This window comes from Mobula hypostoma, chromosome 5 (assembly GCF_963921235.1).
Source record: "Mobula hypostoma chromosome 5, sMobHyp1.1, whole genome shotgun sequence".
Classification (NCBI taxonomy): domain Eukaryota; kingdom Metazoa; phylum Chordata; class Chondrichthyes; order Myliobatiformes; family Myliobatidae; genus Mobula; species Mobula hypostoma.
Genome location: NC_086101.1, coordinates 27,771,247 through 27,790,614, shown reverse-complemented (window position 1 = coordinate 27,790,614; position 19,368 = coordinate 27,771,247). Strand labels below are relative to the sequence as shown.

At 49.6% G+C, this 19,368-nt stretch overlaps 1 protein-coding gene across 1 annotated transcript; it reads right to left on the bottom strand.

Moving 5' to 3' along the window:
• Positions 1-687: 687 nt before the first annotated feature.
• Positions 688-17,219, bottom strand: LOC134347295 (E3 ubiquitin-protein ligase TRIM39-like). Its single transcript, XM_063049694.1, has 7 exons — positions 16,794-17,219; positions 16,026-16,121; positions 13,392-13,625; positions 10,077-10,099; positions 9,418-9,536; positions 8,530-8,726; positions 688-1,176 (listed from the first exon to the last, which is right to left on the bottom strand). The coding sequence occupies exons 1-7, from the start codon at positions 17,217-17,219 to the stop codon at positions 688-690; spliced, it is 1,584 nt and encodes a 527-aa protein (XP_062905764.1).
• Positions 17,220-19,368: the final 2,149 nt, after the last annotated feature.

The window sequence follows — 19,368 nt, the reverse complement described above, 5'->3', positions numbered from 1 at the left end:
GGATGAAAGGTTAATGTATGGGGAGCTTTTAATGGCTCTAGACCTGCACTTGATAGCATTCAGAAGGATGGGGTGGGGATCTTTTTGAAATCCACCAGATACCAAAAGGACTGGAGAGGGTGAATGTGGAGAGGATGTTTTCATTAATGGGAGAGTTGAGAATCGGAGTGCACGGTCTCAGAATAAAGGGGGTTCCTTTAGAACTGAGATGAGGTGGGATTTCTTCAGTCAGAGGTGCTGAATCTCTGCAATTTGTTGCCACAGAGGGCTGTGGAGACCAAGTCATTGGGAACATTGATTGGTAAAAGGGATTGAAAGCAGGAGAATGGGAATTGGGAAAAAATGTCAGGCACGACGGAATACAATAGAGACTCGATGGGCCAAATAGCCTAATTACACTCCTATATCTATGGTCTATGATTCTGATGTTTAACTTGTGCAGGCTTTATATGGAATATGGAGCTCTTGGGCATTTGGAGGCTGCAGTTCACTCTCAACTTTCCAAGGAGTGAAGAGGGATGGGCGCTTTGTTGCATATCACTTCCACCTCAGTTGGGTCTTCACCCCACCCACAAACCCCCCCACCCCCACAAAACTGCATCAGGGAATGTGCTCCTGTTGCAATCACAGTGGCCAGTAACCAATTCCCTCATCCATCAGTCCCCAACCCCCCTCTCCCCCCAGCCTTCAAATGTGCAGGTGACAGATCTTCAGGGGCTGGGCGTTGGAGTCAGCGCTCGGGTAGAAGAAGGGGAAGAGGCGCTCACTGAAGGTGTCAACGTAGGTGTGGAGGTGCACCATGTCGTCTGCCCGGTAGAAGGACACCTGACCCACCTCATGGTCCAGGTAGACGCCGATCCTAGGGTGCTGCACGTGGCCAAAGGTCCAGAAGCCGTTTTCGGGCGTCAGGATGACCCAGCCCTCACGGTCGATGGACTCAGCGGCCACCCCCACGTCCCAGTCCGGCTGGTCACCCACCTCCACCTCCCAGTAATGTCGGCCGGAGGTGAAACCCTCGGAGGCCAGGACACAGGCACAGAAGTTGAAGCGCTCCAGGTTCTCGGGGAGCTGCTGCGATGCGTAGGAGTACCTGGCGGCGGTGAGATCCTCCGACAGGACCAGGTATGGGTTGGCAGAGCCTGGGTCCAGCGTCAACGGGGCTGGCACTGCGAGAAGGCGAGAAAGGCAGGATCAGTCCCTGGGCGAGGCACAATCACGGATGGTGGTAGAGGCTTGAACTTTAGGTACATTGAGAAGACTCTTGGGTAAGTACATGGATGAAAGAAAACTATAGATTTATGGGCTGTGTAGGAGGAAAGAGTTAGATTAATTGTGGAGTAGGTTAGAAACTCAGCACAACATTATGGACTGTGTGATACAGCATTAACTCACACAGAATGCTGGAAGAACTCAGCAGGTCAGGCAGCATCTGTGGAAGGAAATGAACAGTTGACATTTTGGACTGAGACTCTCCATCAGGATTGGAAAAGATGATGTGTTGGACTCGTCTACTGTAGAATGAGCCCAAACTCAAGTTGAAGTTGTATACTCCAGCTCGGTATTTTCTAATTTAATGGCATGAACATCAATTTCTCCGACTTCTGATAAGCACCCCTCATTTTTTCTTTTTCCCCTCCCCATCCAATCTGTTTTCTTTTATTGTGGTGGCCCTCTCACCCCTTCTCTTCCACTTTCCCACCTTCATGAAATGCCCATCACCTCCCTCCAGTTCCTACCTCCTTCCCTTTCTTCCATGGTCTACTGTCCTCACCTATCAGACTCCCTTCTTCAGCCCTTTGCCTCATTCACCTACCAGCTCCCAGCTCCTCACATCACTCCCTTTCATCCTCCCTCCCCCAGCGATTCACCTTCCCCTCATCTAGTCTCACCAATTATCTGCCAGCTTGTGCTCCTTCCCCTCCCCCAACCCAAGCCTCTTATTTTGGCTACTGCCCCCTTCTTTTCCAGTCCTGAGAAAGGGTCTCAGCCCAAACTGTCCACTGTTCATTTTCCCTCCATAGATGCTGCCTGACCAGCTGAGTTCTTCGAGCATTTTGTGTGTTGCCCTTGATATTTGTAACTTCAGCAGCCTGAGATAGCACCCAGGGTGGTTGGTGGAAACATTTCAGGCACAGGGGAGGACATAATCACAAAGCATCACTGAGTCACACAGAAACAAGCCCTTCAGCCCAAATCGTCCATACCAAACCTGATGACTATCTGAGCTAGTCCTATTTGCCTGCATTTGGCCCATAACCCTCTAAACTGTTCCTATCCATGTACGTGTGCAAAGCATTGTAATTATACCCATCTCTGCCTCTTCCCCGGCAGTTGGTTCCATACACATACCACCCTCTGAGTGAAAAGTTATCCCAAAGGCCCCCTTTAAATCTTGCCCCTCCCACTTTAAACCTATGTCCTCTAGGTTTTCGATTTCCAACCCTGGGAAAAATACTGTGACCATTCACATTATCTTACCCCTCATATGCCTCTGTGAACCTTCCTCCCCCCCCAGAGTGCGGGTGAGGAATAGAATCTGGGGGGAGTTGACGAGAATGTGAGGAAGAATAAAATGGGATCAATTGTTGATGGTCAGCATAGACCCAGTGGGCTGAAGGACCTCATTCCATTCAGTACTCTCTGGGGCTCTGCCAAGACAGAGAATTCCAATCACTCTGGAAGAAGTTGTTCTCGCTCACCCAAGGGACAAATTACCGCAACAATTAACCCACTGAACCACACGCCTTTAAGATGTGGGAGTAAATGCGACCACCCAGGGGAAGCACTGGGAGAACGTGCAAACTCCACACATTGACAGCGCCAGAGGTCAGGATCAAACCCAGGTCAGCAGCTCTATTTGTGCAGTAGCTGTTCTCTGGGCCTGCTTCTGGTGAAACAATAAACTTCCAGGGACAGACTGTGGAACAGCCCGAAATCAAACAGACAGATGGGAATCCCCCCCCCCCGAAGGGAGTTCACACCAGTGGGATCAGCCGATCCCCTGTTCCAACAGTTACAAAACCAAACACTCACAGAAACAGGCCCTTTGGCCCTTCGAGTCCATGCCGACTATTCACCACCTATTTACACTCATTGATTTTATCTCCCCCGAATTCCCATCAATTACCCCCAAATTCCACCCCTCAGGGGCGATTTGCAGAGGCCTGTTAACCCATCATTGGGATGTGGGAGGAAACCAGAAGAGCTGGGGAAACCCACATAGACACAGGAGAAACGTGCAAACTCCACACCCACACGGGGCTGGGATTGAATCAGGGGCTCTGAAGCTGAGAGTCAGCGACACTCCCCCTTCAGTAAGTTGGGACCCTACGGATCTCAACTTGCTTAAAGCAGCACGCACAAAATGCTGGAGGAACTCAGCAGATCAGGCAGCATCTATGGAAAAGAGTACAGTCTACGTTTCGGGCCGAGACCCTTCATCAGGCCTGGAAAAAAAGGAGGAGAAATCAGAGTAGGAAGCTGGGGGGAGGGGAGGAAGAAGTAGAAGGAAGTAGGTGATAGGTGAAACCGGGACAGGGGGAGTGGTGAAATAAAGAGCTGGAAAGTTGATTTGTGAGAGAGATAAAGGACTGGAGAATGGGGTATCTGATAGGAGAGGACAGAAGGCCATGGAAGAAAGAGAAGGGGGAGGAACACCGGAGGGAGGTGATGGACAGGTAAGGAGATAAGGTGAGAGAAGGAAACAGGAATGGGGAATGGTGGGGGGGGGGCAATTACTGGAAGTTTGAGAAATCGATGTTCATGCCATCAGGATGGAGGCCACCCAGATAGAATATAATGTGAGGTCAATTGTTAGGGGAAAGTATACAAATAAAGACAGGACCCTTAACAGCTTTGATGTACCATCAGATCTTGGGTTCCAAATCTGCATTTCTGTGAAAGTGCCAATGTATTAGATAGGCTGGTAAAGAAGGCATAAGGCAGACTTTCCTTCACTGGCCAGGGCACTGAGTATAAGAGTGAACAAGTCAGGTAAAACTGCTCAGACCACATTTGGAGTATTCTTTAATTCTGGTTGCCACATTATAGGAAGGTGTAGAAGTTCTGTAAAAGGTTTGCCAGGATCCTGCCTGGATTAAAGTTATAAGGAGAGGTTGGTCAAATTTGGGTTGTTTTCTCTGGAGTGTCAGAGGGGAGACCTGATAGAAGTTTATAAAATTATGAGAGGCACCAATATTGTAGACAGAATCTTTTTCTCAACTTCAGAGTGTTAAATGCTAGCAGACATGAATTTAAGGCGAGAGGAGAAAGTTTGTTTACGCTGAGAGTGGTGGGTCCATAGAGATGGTGGTAGAAACAGATATGTTAGTGGAGTTTAGTGAATACGAATACACAGGGAATAGAGAGATACGGACCATGTGCAGGCTGAAGAGATTTATTTTAATTCGCCATCGTGTTTGGCAGACTGAAGAGCCCATTCCTGTGCTGTACTGTTGTACGTATATTCTGTGATCTGACTGCAGACCCACAGGCAATGGAACAACACGTCGGTCTATGGCCTCCTCTACTGCCGCAATAAAGCCACTCTCAGGGTGGAGGAACAACACCTCATATTCTGACCAGGTAGTCTCCAACCTGACGTGAACGTCAATTTCTCCAACCTACCCCTCTCTTTTATCATTTCCCATTCTCTCTCCACTCTTACTCCTTTATCCCTTCTCTTCTCCTGACCTGCCCATCACCTTTCTCTGGCTCTCCTGCTAGCCCTTCTTTTCTCCTCACCTCCCTCTAGTGTCCCCTCTCCTCTCCTATCAGGTTCCTCCTCCTGAACTCTCGCCAGCTCCCTTCTCACTTTATCCCGTCTCCCCGACCACCCACCCACCTTCTCCCTCACCCGGCTTCACCTATCATCTGCCAGCTGGAACTCCTACCCCTCCCTCCACCTCCTTATTCTGGCTTTATGCCCCTTCCTTTCCAGTCCTGACGAAGGGTCTTGGCCCGAAACATCGACTTTTTATTCTCCTCCATGGATGCTGCCTAACCTGCTGGGTCCCTCCAGCATTTTGTGCCTGTCACTCTGGACTTCCAGCATCTCTTGTGCTTTTAAAATGCTTGCCGGTGCACCGGGTTCAGCAAGTGACAGTGCCAGGAAGTGACTCTTTGATACTGCCAAGGCTTAAAAAGGATTAGCTCTCCGCTCTGACGTCTCCAGCACAACTGTGCGGAACGTCATCTCGCAGGTGGTAACCGCAGCTGTGGCTGCTGTTTACTGCACAGGGAGGGCTTGCAAATGTTGGTGTGGTGGTGGAGAAAGTGAGGGAGGTGAGGTTAGCCACAGACTGTAACGGCAACAACCCTGATCTGCTGTTCACCACTCAGCTCCTCTCCTCCCCTGCATCTCGCTTGGCAGAGGCAGAGGGAGCTTCCCTCGTGACGGTGAAGTAGCGGGTGGTGGGTGATGGGTGTAGCAGTGGAGCTGACAGATTTGTTCATTTGAGATACAGCACAGTAGCAGGTCCTTCCATCCCAATGGCCCTGCACTGTCCTGTTACACCATGTGGCCCATTCACCTTTGGCAAGTGGGAGGAAAGCGGAGCAAAGGATGATGGGAGGCGACTGGTAAGGGCGCGTCAGATGATAAGAAGCACAGATCAAATGGATAACCAGAGACTTTTTGCCCCCCAGGGCAGTACGGAAAATACAAGGGGGCATAATTTTAAGGTGCTTGGAGGAAAGTATAGATGGAATGTCAGAATAGTTTTTTTTACACACAGAAAGTGGTGGGTGCGTGGAACATCCTACCAGGGATGATGGAACAGGCAGATACTTTACGGTCATTAAGAAACTCTCAGGTAGTTACATGGTGATAGAAAAATGGAGGGTTTTGCAGGAGGAAAGGGTTAGTTTGATCTTGGAGTTGGTTTAAAGGTCAGAACAACATCAGGGGCCAAAGGGCCTGTACTGTGCTATAGTGCTCTTTGTTCTCTGTTCACCTGGAGGAAACCCACAGATTTGGGGAGAATGTACAGACTCCTTACGGAGAGTAGCGGCACTGAACCCAGCTCTCTGGCTCTGTAATAGTGTTAGCTAACCGCTACTCCGTGTGGCACGTGGCCAAGTGGTTAGGGCGTTGGACTAGCGATCTGAAGGTCTTGAGTTCGAGCCTCGGCCGAGGCAGCGTGTGTGTCCTTGAGCAAGGCACTTAACCACACAATGCTCCAGTCTACCCAGCTGAGAATGGGTACCGGCAAAAATGCTGGGGGTTAACCTCACGATAGACTGGCGTCCTATCGGGGGGGGGGGGGAGTCTCGTACTCTCGGTCACTTCACGCCACGGAAACCAGCATAAGCACCGGCCTGATGGGCCACAAGACTCATGACAGATTTTAAACCACTCCTCCACTGTGCCATCCAAATGGGCCATCTCTTTGAAAATGACATTTGCTGAAAGTCTCACATTAAAAAGATTCAACAGGGTGTTGCTGGGGCTAGAGGGCTTGTATGATGAGGAGAGAGAGGCTGGGAGTGTATTCCCCTCGATAGGAGGGGGCAGATGGGTGACCTTACAGAGTTTCTAAAACCACGAGTATAGACAAGATGGATGGTCACAGTCTTTGCCCCAGGGGAGACGAGTCTAGAACTGGCGGGTTTAGACTTAAGGTGTGAAGGGAAAGATTTAAAGGAGACCCAAAGGGCAACTTTTTCACACAGAGGCGGGTGGGTTTATGGAAGCAGGTGACAACATTTAACAGGAACTAGGACAGAAAAGACATAGGAACAGAATACAAACTCAAGAAAATCCATAGATGCTGGAAATCCAAAGCAATAAGCACAAAATGCTAGAGGAACTCAGCAGGCCAGGCTGCATCAATGAGTAAACAGTCAAAGTTTCGAGCCGAGACCCTTTATCGGGACTGGAGAGGAAGAAAGTCAGGTTAAGAAGGTGGGGGGAGAGGAGGAGGAAGTACAAGGTGGTGATAGGTGAAACTGGGAAGGGGAGGGGTGGACTAAAGGGCTGGGAAGTCCATTGGTGAAAGAGATGAAGGGCTGTGGAAGGAGGAATCTGACAGGAGAGGACAGAAGGACATGGGGGAAAGGGAAAGGGGAGGAGCACCAGAAAAAGGTGATGGGCAGTAAGGAGATTAGATGAAAGGGAAATGGAAATGGGGGATGGTGAAGTGGGGGGGCGGGGTTGTGGCATTACCAGAAGTTCGAGAAATTGATGTTCATAGCATTAGGTTGGAAGCTACCAAAACGGAATATAAGGTGTTGCTCCTCTAACCTGAGTGTGGCCTCATTGTGGCAGTAGAGGAGGCCATGGACTGACATATCGGAATGGGAAGTAGAATTTAAAAGGGTGGCCATTGGAAGATCCTGCTTTTAGTGGTGGATGAAGGTGCTCAGCAAAGCAGACTCCTAATCTACATTAGGTCTCACCGATATACGGGAGGCCAAGAGCACCAGTTACAGCAGATGACCCCAACAGGTTCACAGGTGAAGCGCTGCCTCACCTGGAAGAACTGATTGGGGTCCTGATTGGTCGTGAGGGTCTCGGCCTGAAACATTGATTGTTTACTGTTTTCCAAAGATGCTGCCTGGCCTGCTGTGTTCGTCCAGCAGAGTAGGCCATTTGGCCCATCGAGTCTGCTCTGCTATTCGATGATGGCTGATTTTTTTTATCTCTCAAATCCATTCTCCTGCCTTCTTCCTGTATCCCACCGAAACCCGAGAGGGATATGGGCCAAGTGCAGTCAAACAGGACCAGCTTAGATAGGCAGCTTGGTCAGCAGGGATGAGATGTCACAAAGGGCCGTTTCAGTCCTGTGGTAACTCTATGACTCGATGAAGGTTGAGGCGATTCAGTGGAACATGGGATATCACTGGCAATGAAGCATTTACAATCCACCCCCTAATTGCCCTTTAATAATGCGAAACTCACCAGAGCGGGGCAGAAGACCAAACCTCCTCCTCTGTAGGGGTTTGCTGCTCAGATGGGACTGTGCAACACCATTTTAACTGCAGAGGGTGGGATTTGAATGGCCACTGGATCGTTAGTTTGCCAGTCCAGCAGTCACTGTCATACTGGGGAGGGAGGGGAGGACTATTACAGATCCGGCCCCACCACACAGACATGCACCGACATAGTCGCAGTCTCTCCCTCTCCCTCTCCTAGCAGAACCACTACCTCCCAGCTCCAGAGACCCTGGTTCGATCCCGACCTCCGGTGCTGTCCGTGTGTGGCATTTGCATCATGAGGGTTTACCTCGGCTTTCCTCCCACACCCCAAAGCCGTACGTGTCAGTGGGTTAACCGGCTGCTGTAAATTATCCCCAGTGTGCGGCTGAGGGGTAGAGCCTGGAGGGAGCTGATGGGAATGTGGGGAGAATAAAGTGGGATCAGAGTAAGTGAATGGTTGATGGGCTGAATGGCCTGTTTCCCTGCTGTATCACTCTCACGCTCACTCGCATTGTAATCCGAAGCAAATGCAAACCAAGATTATGATTCTGCCCCTTCAACCCTGGAACTTTGCAGTGAGCTGGAGGGAGTCCCTGTCTAGGCCTGGCCAACTCTCTGTGCGGCTGACCGCAGCTCGCCGCCCCGCCCTCTCGTACTTTCAATATCAGCTCCTGGGCTGCTGATGCTGCACTTACACCCGTGCACAGAGTTTGAGCGAAGCCCCTCTCGCCACTTGCTGCCGCAGTCAGCTGCAGGCTGCTGGCTGAAATGCTCACAAGCCGGAGAGCAGCGCTCCAACACGCTGGCCTCTGCGTCACGACCGTGTGGTTTTACACAAGAAACAGGGGCAGGGGCTGGCCGGCTGGCACCTCCATCCTGCTCTGCCATTCAGCATGACCGTGGCTGCCCTGGGCCTGACAGCTCCACCTTTCTGCCCTTCTCCATGACCTTTAATTCCCCTGCTGCGCAAAAATGCAACTAACAGTGTCTTTAAATATATTTAATGAGGTAGACTCTTCTGCTTCACCGGGTAGAGAATTCCACAGATTCACTACTCTCTGGGAAAGGCAGTTTCTCACCATTTCCATCCGGGTCTACTCCGTCGAATCTTGGGGCGATGTCCCCCAGTTCTCTTCTCACTTACCAGTAGAAACAACTTTCCTGCCCCTATCTTATCCATCCCTTTCACAATTTCATATGTTCTACGGGCCTATGACTCGGGTACGAAGGCAGGTATCAATGATTCATGCTGAGAAATGTCTCTGCCACAATGATTACAGTTCAAACCACATGTTATTGTTTGTTCTTGTGGGAGAGTGGTGCAACCGAGTGTGTTTGAATGTGTGTGTGACAGCACATGTGTGTTGAGGTCCGTGTATGTGGAGCAGACTGCGTTTTCAGTTCTGATTCTGTGTGTGTGTGTGTGTGTGTGTGTGTGTGTGTGTGGGGGGGGGGGGGGATCAGGCTCTCAGTTGTGAATTAGTGGAGAGAGGCACTCACCTGGGCTGATGATGTCCCTCATCCTCTTCCATACTGCGTACTGCAGCGGGCCTTGAAAGGGGCCGATGTTCATCTTGGTCACCGTGACCACTTCCCACTCTGATGTACCCTGCTTCACCCTGTCAGAGAGGCAGAGGACAGCGTGGTCACTGCGCGTCCCCTGCTATACCTGTCTGAGGAGACTTCTCGTCAGAGATTACCACAGAGCTTGCCGTGTGTGTGTGTATGTGTCTGCCCGCCCATCTGTTGGCATGTGTTTGTGTGAGAGTCTGTCTGTCTCTGTGGGTGTGTGTCTGTGAAGTGTCTGTGTGTGTCTCTGTATGTGTGTATGTCTGTGAGTGTGTATCTCTGTTTGTGAACGAGTGTGTGTGTGTGTGCATGCCTAGGGATGTGTAACGGTACATTCTGTGCACGTCTCTGTAGATGTGAACAGTGGGTGGTCTTTGGGTGTAAATGTGGTCTTGTTATCTGTATCTGTGTGAGCATCTTCAGTGTCCGTGTGTGTGTTTGTGCACGCAGAATGTATGTTAGTGTGTGCTTGTCTGCACATTTTCATTTGCACAATGCAAGAGTGTGTTTCTAGATGTTTGACTGGGCATGATGCAAAGATTTGCTACGTGGGTGTGTGAGTGTGTGTGATTCCCAGCTCAGCACCTTACCTTTCTGTCAGCTCTTTGACATCCTGCAAGAGAGGAAGGGGAGGGACAGACATCAGTGTCAGTAACGCAGAACTCTCGGCCCCTCGACCAGCGCACTGGTGTGCTGGGTTGAATGGAGCACTGCCCCCTCCCCTAGAAATTATCTACAGTGTTCTCCCCCCTCTCCCAACACACATATGGGATGCGTGCCTACCCACGAACCCCCAACACACTCAGGCTCAACACACCCGTGTACACAGTGTAAATTTTCACCGGTGCAGCGCGGTGGTGCTACGGTTAAAGCCGCTGTCTCGCAGCACTCTGGAGACCCGGGCTCAATCCTGACTTCTGGCACCGTTTTTGCGCGGAGTTTGCACGCTCTCCCTCTGACTGTGTGGGTTTCCCCCAAGTGCTCCCGTTTCTTTCCCATATCACAAAGACGCGTGGATTGAGGGGTTAATTGGCTGCTGCGTGGGTTAGTGCAAACAGTTGGTTACAATTGGCATGGACCTGGATGAAAGGGCTTGACCATAGGAGCAAAATTAGGCCACTCGGCCCATTGAGTCTGCTCAATAATTCCATCATGGCTGATTTATTATCCCTCTCAACCCTACTCTCCTTCCTTCTTTCTGTAACCTTCGACACCCTTACAAATCAAGAAACTATCAACCTCTGCTTCAAGTATACCCAATGACTTGACTTTCACAGCAGTCTGTGACAATGAATTCCACAGATTCACCACCCTCTGGCTAAGTAAATTCCTTCCCATCTCTATTCTCAAGGGACATCCTTTTATTCTGAGACTGTGCCCTCTGGCACTGGACACACCCACTATAGGAAACTTCCTCTCCATATCCACTATATTTAGGCTTTTTAACATTCAATAGGTTTCAATGAGATCCACCCTCATTCTTCTAAACTCCAGCCAGTACAAGCCCAGAGCCATAAAACACTCCTCTTCTATTAACCCTTTCATTCCTGGATTCATTCTTGTGAATCTCCTCTGCACCATCTCTAATGCCAGCACCAGCACATCGTTTGTTGGATAAGTGGCCCAGAACGGCTCACAGTACTCCAGGTACAGTCTGACCAATGCCTTATAAAGCCTTGGCATTATATCCTTGCATTTGTATTCTAGTCGTCTTGAAATGAATGCTAACATTGCATTTGCCTTCCTTACCACCAACTCGACCTACAAGTTTATCTTTAGGGAATCCTACACGAGAACTCCCAAGTCCATTTGCACCTCTGATTCTGAACTTTCTATGCTTATATTCCTTCTATCAAAGCTCACAATCATACTCTATATTCCATCTGCCACTTCTTCGCCCTGCCTAAATCCTCCTGCAGACTCCCTGCTTCCTCAACACTACCTGCCCCTCCACCTATCTTCGGATCATCCAAAAACCTGGCTACAAAGCCGTCCATTCTGTCATACATCAATGACTTGGATAATGTGAAAAGAAGCGGTCCCAACGCTGACCTCTGCAGAACACCATTTGTCACCAGCACCTATCAGAAATGGTTCCCTTTTTCTCCCCCATTCTTTGTCTCCTGCCAGTCAGCCAATTCTATTCATGTGGATATCTTTCCAGTAATACCATGGGCTCTTATCTTGTGCAGTACCTTGCAAAGGCCTTCTGAACATCCACTGGCTCTCCTTTGTCCATCCTGTCTGTTATTTTCTCAAAGAGTTCCAACAGGTTAGTCAGGCAATACTTCTCCTTAAGGAAACCTTGCTGACTCTGGCCTATTTTATCATGTGCCCCTAAATACCCTGAAACCTCACCTTTAGTAAAAGAGTCCGATATCTTCCCACCCACTAAAGTCAGGCTAACTGGCCTGTAATTTCCTTTCTTTGGCCTCCCTTCCTTCTTAAAGAGTGGAGAGATATTTTCAATTTTCCAGCTTCTGGAACCATTCCAGAATCTAGTGATTCTTTAAATATCACTACTGATGTCTACACATTCTCTCCATCTACCTCTTTCAGAACCCTCACGTGTAGTCTATTTAGTTCAGGCATCCTATCTACTTTCAGGCCTTTCAGCTTCCCGAGCACCTTCTCCTTAATAATAGCAAGTACCCTCAGTTCTGCCTCTGACACTCTCCATGTTCCGGTATACTGCTGGTGTCTTCCACAGAGACGACTGATGCAAAATACATGTTAAGTATCAGAGAAAGGCCTGTTTCTGTGGTGTATCTCTTCAGGACTCTGAAAGTCCAGCAGTTGCCCCGTCCAAAGTTCAGGCAGCCCCTTCATCCTTCCTCAACACCTCATTCCTGAGCTACCTTTACAAGAAGATATTCCCGCAAACCTGTCATTTAAAACTGAGGTATAAAGGGATTTCTTCTCACAGAGAGAGTGGGAGTCCCTATTCCAGAGCATTATTGAGGCTGGTTCACTGGGGCAGGTTTTTTTCTCTGAAGTCAGCTGTGGTTCTGTGGTCTGATGAAACCAAAATTGAGCTTTTTGGCCATCAGACTAAATGCTATGTAACACCACATAGAATCAAAAACACAACATTCCTACCGTGAAGCATGGTGGTGTCTGCATTATGAAAGTAGAGAGTAAAATGAATGTAGCAAAATACAGGGAAATCCTGGAGGAAAATCTGATGCAGTCTGCAAGAGAACTGCAACTTGGGAGAAGATTTGTTTTCCAGCAGGACAATGACCCCAAGCGTAAAGTCAAAACTACACAGGAATGGCTTAAAAGCAGCAAAGTTAATGCCCTGGAGTGGCCAAGTCAGAGTCCAGGTTTCAATCTAATTGAGAATTTATGCCTGGACTTGCAAAGGGCTGTTCACTCACAGTCCCTATGCAATCTGACAGAGCTTGAGCAGTTCTGTAAAGAAGAATGGGGAAAAATTACAATGTCCAGATGTGCAAAGCTGATAGAGACCCAGCCACACAGACTCAAGGCTGCAATTGCTGCCAAAGGCGCTTCTACTAAATACTGACTTGAAGGAGGTGAATACTTATGCAATCAATTATTTTGTCTTTTATATTTGTAATTAATTTAGATCACTGTTTTCACTTTGACATGAAAGAGTCTTTTTCTGTTGATCAGTGTAAAAAAAAAGCCAAATTAAAACCACTGTGATTCAATGTTGTAAAATACTAAACTATAAAAACTTCAGGGGTGAGGGTGGGAGGTGAATACTTTTTATAGGCACTGTTTATAACCATATAATGTACATAGAAACAAGACAATGTTTCTCCAAACCAGACAAAGACAGACGAGTGTTCTTGACTCCAATTTGTGGAGGAAAGGAAGGCCACTTCCTCCTTAATCCACTCATCCTGGGGATAGTCTGAGATTCCTGGGGATCCCACCTGGAGAAGTATGGCTGGCTCCTTCTTGCTTAGCCTCTGCTGGATATTGGCCATCTCGGATTCCAGGGCCGTCTTCTGGTCACGGACGCGGTGGAGCATGTCCTGCATCTCCCCAAGGAGGCGTCCCTCTTCCTCCTGTAGCAGGTCCAGCAAATGCTCCTGCTCCTGCTGCAGGAACTGCCGTAACTGGTCCAGCTCGGACACCATGCGCTCCCTCAGGGCAGCTGTCTTCTCCTGTGCAGCGAAGGGAGAGGGTGGAACGTACAGCACGGATTACGTAGATCAATCTCCCAATGCTGGGTAAACTCGCCCTCAACACCCCTCCCTGAACACCCTCCCCGTATGCTTCCTCATGGTGGCCACAGAATGATGAGGTGGGACACAGGGTCCATTCCCCACAGGGTCGCTAGTGACCCTTCAACATCTGCTTCAACACCCCCCCTTAAACACCACCCACCCCCTTCAACACCCCCTCAGCATCCTCCTCAATACCTCTCCCCTCACAACACTCCCCTCATTCCCCAACATTCTACACTCAACACCCACCTTGAGCACCCCTCTCAACACCCTCCCTTAATGTTTTCCCCTCTTCTCCTACCCCAACATTCATTCCTTCATTCCCCCTCAACAACCCTCTCAATACCCCACCCACAGTACTAATCCACCAAAGCCCCTCCCCTCATTCTCCCCTAAACACACTCCCCACAATACTCCTCCCTTTATTTCCCCTCAACATCTTCCTCTCAACACCGTCCCCTTCAACAGCCCTCCTCAATACCCCCCTCAATGTCTACTCAACATTTTCCCTTCAACACCTCAATGTCACCCCCTGGGAAGGTGGATTTGTGTGTAGCTGTGTTAATAATGTGGCACCACACAGGCGGGCAAACCAGCACTGAGCCAAGATGGGCACAGAGCTGCCCGGATCTCTCGGCTGACTATTGCATCAAGATGACACCCGAGTGGTGTGCATTGGAATCCTGGTGCGGGGCAGAGTGGAGACAGAATGGATGGGGGAGCTTCCCCTCGTCAGGTATGCAGGGTTCCCCGGTCAGTGATCGGACACTGGAGATCGGGCAGAGTCTTGTTCACGCTCCACAGCAATCTGGTTCTCCACAGGGAGCTGTCCGCAGTCCAGGGTAACGGACAGATGAAAGCTGACGGCCACCTCTCTTTGGGAGAGAGATAAACCCCTGACACCCATGGACATCCCTCTCCTGGTTCACTAATCAGGGTGGGATGGTATTGTAGCTGGGTTTAATCCCTCACCATCGGGAATAGCCTGTCTGTTCTCCCGGTGGCAATGTGGATTTCCTCCAGGTGCTCCAGTTTCCTCCCACATTCCAAAAGACGTATAGGTTAGGGATGTGTGTGTTGCTCAGTTAGGGACATGCTATGCTGTTGATGGGACATGGCCACATTGAAGGGTGCCCTCAGTACATCCTTGGAGTGTGTGATTGTTGGAACGATACACTTCGCTGTACATTTCGATGTGACAAACCTTTCTGGGCCTCCCTGCCAGTGAAGACTTTGAATAAGATGCACATGATTAAGCTTAGAGACTGTGCAGGAGAGATTCGCCAGGTGTTGCCTAGACTGGAGAACTTGAGTTATCAGGATAGCTTGGGCAACACACACAAAATGCTGGAGGAACTCAGCAGGTCAGACTGATTCATTTGGGCTGAAACATCAACTGTTTACTCTCTTCCATAGATGCTGCCCGGCCTGCTGAGTTCCTCCAGCATTTTATGTGTGTTGCTTGCATTTCCAGCATCTGCAGATTTTCTCTTGTTTGACTATAGACTGGGGTGGCTTTTCCTGGAGTGAAGGGGGTTGAGAGGCTTATAAAGTCATGAGGATCAGAGAGTAGTGAGCCAGTCTGAATCATATGGCAGGGGTGTCTAAAACTGGAAGGTAGTGAGGAGGAGGAGGAGGTTTAAAGGCAATCTGAAAGAATGAACTCAATTAGTTCTACAGAACATTATGGGCCGAAGGGCCTGTTGCTACATTCTACCTTTTGAGATTACTTCTCCGCGATTTAATCTGAATGCAGCTAGCTGATTCCTTTTCCCGTGTTGGAGGGGTCCTAAACTAGGTGACACGCGTTTAAGGTGAGAGGGGAGATCTGAGCAGTAAAAATACCAGGTCATCGTTACCCAGAATGAGCTGCCAAAGGAGGCAGGAACAGTAATGATATTGAAGAGGCATCTGGACAGGTATCTGAATGAGCAGGGCACAGAGGGATAGGGAATGTGACTAGAATAGGAACACATAGTGCCTATAGTTGGCCATAGGTACAACTCCGTCACCCGAAGCTGGGTGCGAGACAGGCAAATCCAGCTTTTCTATTGTGGGCAGTGGTGGAGAGATCAATACTGAGTACCAGTCGCTGGACTATGTTGCTTTGGCATCCTCCAAGCTTGTCAACGATTGCTACACTGGTACAACAGCCAGTGGCTCTGGGTGTGGTGTTGCACATGACCCCAACTAAGTCAGGACCACAGGCTTCCCTCTCCTTACTGACTCGGGCGGGGACCATAATCATACCCACAGTTGGGGCAGGGAGTGGGAGGGGGTGCATTGTGGAATAGAATCACTTCATAAATGGTACAACAAAGAAATTCAAATAATCACCTTGAGTTCCACAATTTTTTCTTCTTGGCTACTTTCAATTCCACTTAATACGTCGACCTGCTTCGCCAGTTCAGTAGAAGACTCCTTTAGTTTCTCCTACAAGAGAAACAGTCATCAGTGGGCCCTGTCTCCTGGTTTGATGGCACCGGTTTGGGACTTGTGGTGATCCCGTGGGGATTGACAACCACTTGTCCAATCAGTTTCACCGTTGCTTTTAGAGCAGGAGGGGCAAAAGGCAAAGTGGAGACTGTGCAGAAGAGAGGGGAGTGAGGGGGGAAGGAGAAGGGTCAAAATGAGAGGGTGCAAAGGAGAAAAAGGGGCAAATGGAAATGAGAGGGCAAGAGAAGAAAAATGGGCAAGCAGCTGGGGGCTGAGGAGAAGCCAGGGCAGGAAGGATTTGGGACAAATGGAGAGGGTGAAGGGGCAAAGGGAGAGGGTGAAGGGGCAAAGGGGGAGATGGGGAAGGGACAGAAAGGGTGGGGGCCAACAGAAGAAGGGAAAGGAAGATGGGAGCAGGAGGAGAAGGGTTGAGAACAATGTGTCAAAAGGAGAGGGGGCAAGCAAGCTGGGGAAAGAAGAGAGCCAAAGGGAGGAGAAGCAGGAAGGTGTTCTTGGATGGGGGCCAGAGGGGCTGGAGAAGGGTCAAGGGATCAAGAGAAGGTGGTGATAGTGGTGGCAGAGAGAAAGCTGTTGGGAAAGGGGGACAAGGAGTTGGAGGGAATAGGGAGGTGGGAAAGATGGGCAGATCCGGGAGGAGGGGGTCCTCACCTGGCAGAGTTGCTGTGCTTCATGGAGGGGCACAATGTGGTGGTCCTTGTGCTCCTTGGACACGCCACACACCACACAGAGGGCCTCCTGGTCGTCCTGGCAGTACAGCTTGAGCCTCTCGTCATGCCAAGGGCAGAGGGAGCACCCCCCCGCCCTGGCTCCGGCCCCTCCGGTGTCCAGCCGCAGCTGCCGAACCCTCTCCACGATGTTGGCCAGGAGCCGGTTGCTCTTGAGCCGGAGCTGGGGGAAGGTCTCCCGGCACTCGGGGCACCGGAAGCCCGACTCCAGCTCGCCCCACAGGCCCCCGATGCAGGAGCGGCAGAAGTTGTGCTCGCACTCCAGCCTGACCGGGTCCCGGAACAGGTCCCGGCACACGGGGCAGGTCACCTCACTGGTCAGGCCCTCGGCCAGCATCCGGCCCGACATGGCCACCCTCCTCCCAAAACCAAACTCTGGCTCTGGCGCGTGGCGCTCTCCCTCCCGCACTCTGCTGGCGTAAGAGTCAAAATCAAAGTCAAAGTTCACAGTAAGTTTGCTATCAAAGTATGTACATATTACCATTTATTACCTTGGGTTTTATTTTCCTGCTGGCCTCTAAAGAAAATAAAAGAGTTTTATGAAAAACTATACTGTACATAAAGACTGATAAATAACCAATGTGCAAAGGAAGACAATGTGAAGACAAATGACAAACACTGAGAACTGGAGTTGTAAAGAGTCCTCGAAGGTGAGTCTGTAGGTCACAGAATCAATTCAGTGTGGCGGTGACTGAAGTTATCCATCCTGCTTTAGGCTTTAGATGGCTGAAGGATAAAAACTGTTCCTGAACCTGGTGGTGTGGGTCCTAAGGCCTCTGCACCTCGTGCCAGGTGGTAGTAAGAAGAAGAGGACCTTCAGAAAAGGGAAAGAAGAGTAGTGCGAGATATCAGGGCCATGGGCTGCAACTTCTGCAGACGGTAACTCGAGGGCCCGAGTTATAGGGAGGCACCGGGCAGACTGGGACTTCATTCGTTGGAGCGCAGGAGATGCAAAGGGTGATCTTGGTCTGGTTTATCATTATTATTGTTGTCATATGTACTGAGATAGTACAAAAAGCTTGTTTAGCATGCGGACAAGCTGTTCACTGAACCTCAGTACCATGCACTGTGTTATAAATTGATCTGTTCATACATATCGTTACACAGAGCATTGTGGTAGTACAGGGTAAAACAATAACAATGCAGAATAAAGTGTATCAGCTACCGAGAAAGTGCAGTGCAGATTGACAAGAAGGTGCAAAATCGCAATGAGGTACATTGTGAAGTGAAGAGTCCATCTTGCTGTGCCAGGAAACCATTCAGCCATCTCATAACAGCGGGGTAGCAACTATGGTCGAGTCTGGTTGTACGTTCCTTCAGGCCTTTCTATCTTCTAACCCGTAGTGGTGGGGAGAATGAAAATGTGTGTGGTGGGTGGGGTCTTTAATCACGCAGGCTGCTTCACTGAGGCAGCAAAGCTTGGATATTCACTGCACTCCCCTCTTCCATCGGGCAGAACATTCAAAAGCTTGACAGCACGTACCACCAGACCCAAGGACAGCTTCTACCCCACTGCTGTAGGTCTATTAAATCGTTCCCTGGTATGATACGTTGGACAAGGACTTCACAATCTACCTCGTTACGATCTTGCACTTCATTGTTTTCCTGCACTGCACTTTCTCAGTAGCTGTTACACTTCGTGAGAAGGCGGGGCAGTGGGACTAAATGGGAGAATGGATCAGCTCATGATAAGATAGTGGAGCAGACTCGATGGGCCAAATGGCCGACTTCTGCTCCTTTGTCTTATGGTCTTTATTCTGCATAGTTATTGTTTTACCTTGTTCTACCTCAGTGCACTGTGGAATCATGTATGAACAGTGCACAAAACAAGCTATTCGCTGTATCACAATAATAAAGCAATTCCAATTCCGAATGTAGACAAAGACCGTGGAGAGGATTTTGGTTTCCAGGATGTACTGAGCTGCGTCAACAGCTCAGCAGTATCTTGCGGTCGTAGAAAAAGCAATTGCGTAGCAATCAGATTGGATGTTTTCTGAAGGACCTTGTAAAGGTGCATAAAACCATGCAGGACATAGACAGGGTGAATGCATGCACACAGGAAAGAGAACCAAGGAATGGAGAGCATAGACTTAAGGTGAGTGAGGAAAGATCTAAGACGTGCCCGAGGGGCGACTTCCTGACCCAGAGAGTGGTCAGTGTTTGAAATGAGCTACCAGAGGAAGCGATTGAGACAGTTACATCAACACCACTTAAAAGGCTTTTGGATAAGTATATGGGTGGGAAAGTTTGAGAGCGGCATTGGCCAAATGCAGGCAAATAGGATTACTTGAGGCTAGCACTTTGGTTGGTGCGATCAGGTGCCATATGACTCTATGATCCTGATTGACTCATGTTCCTGAACCAAGGTCACAGGTTTGATCTCGACCTCCGGTGCTGACTGGGTGTGGATTTCGCTTGGTGGGGGGTTGTTTGGGACGGAAGTGGGGTCAGGGTATGAGCTCACTTAAGAGACTGGAGATGTACGGGGAGACAAGTGA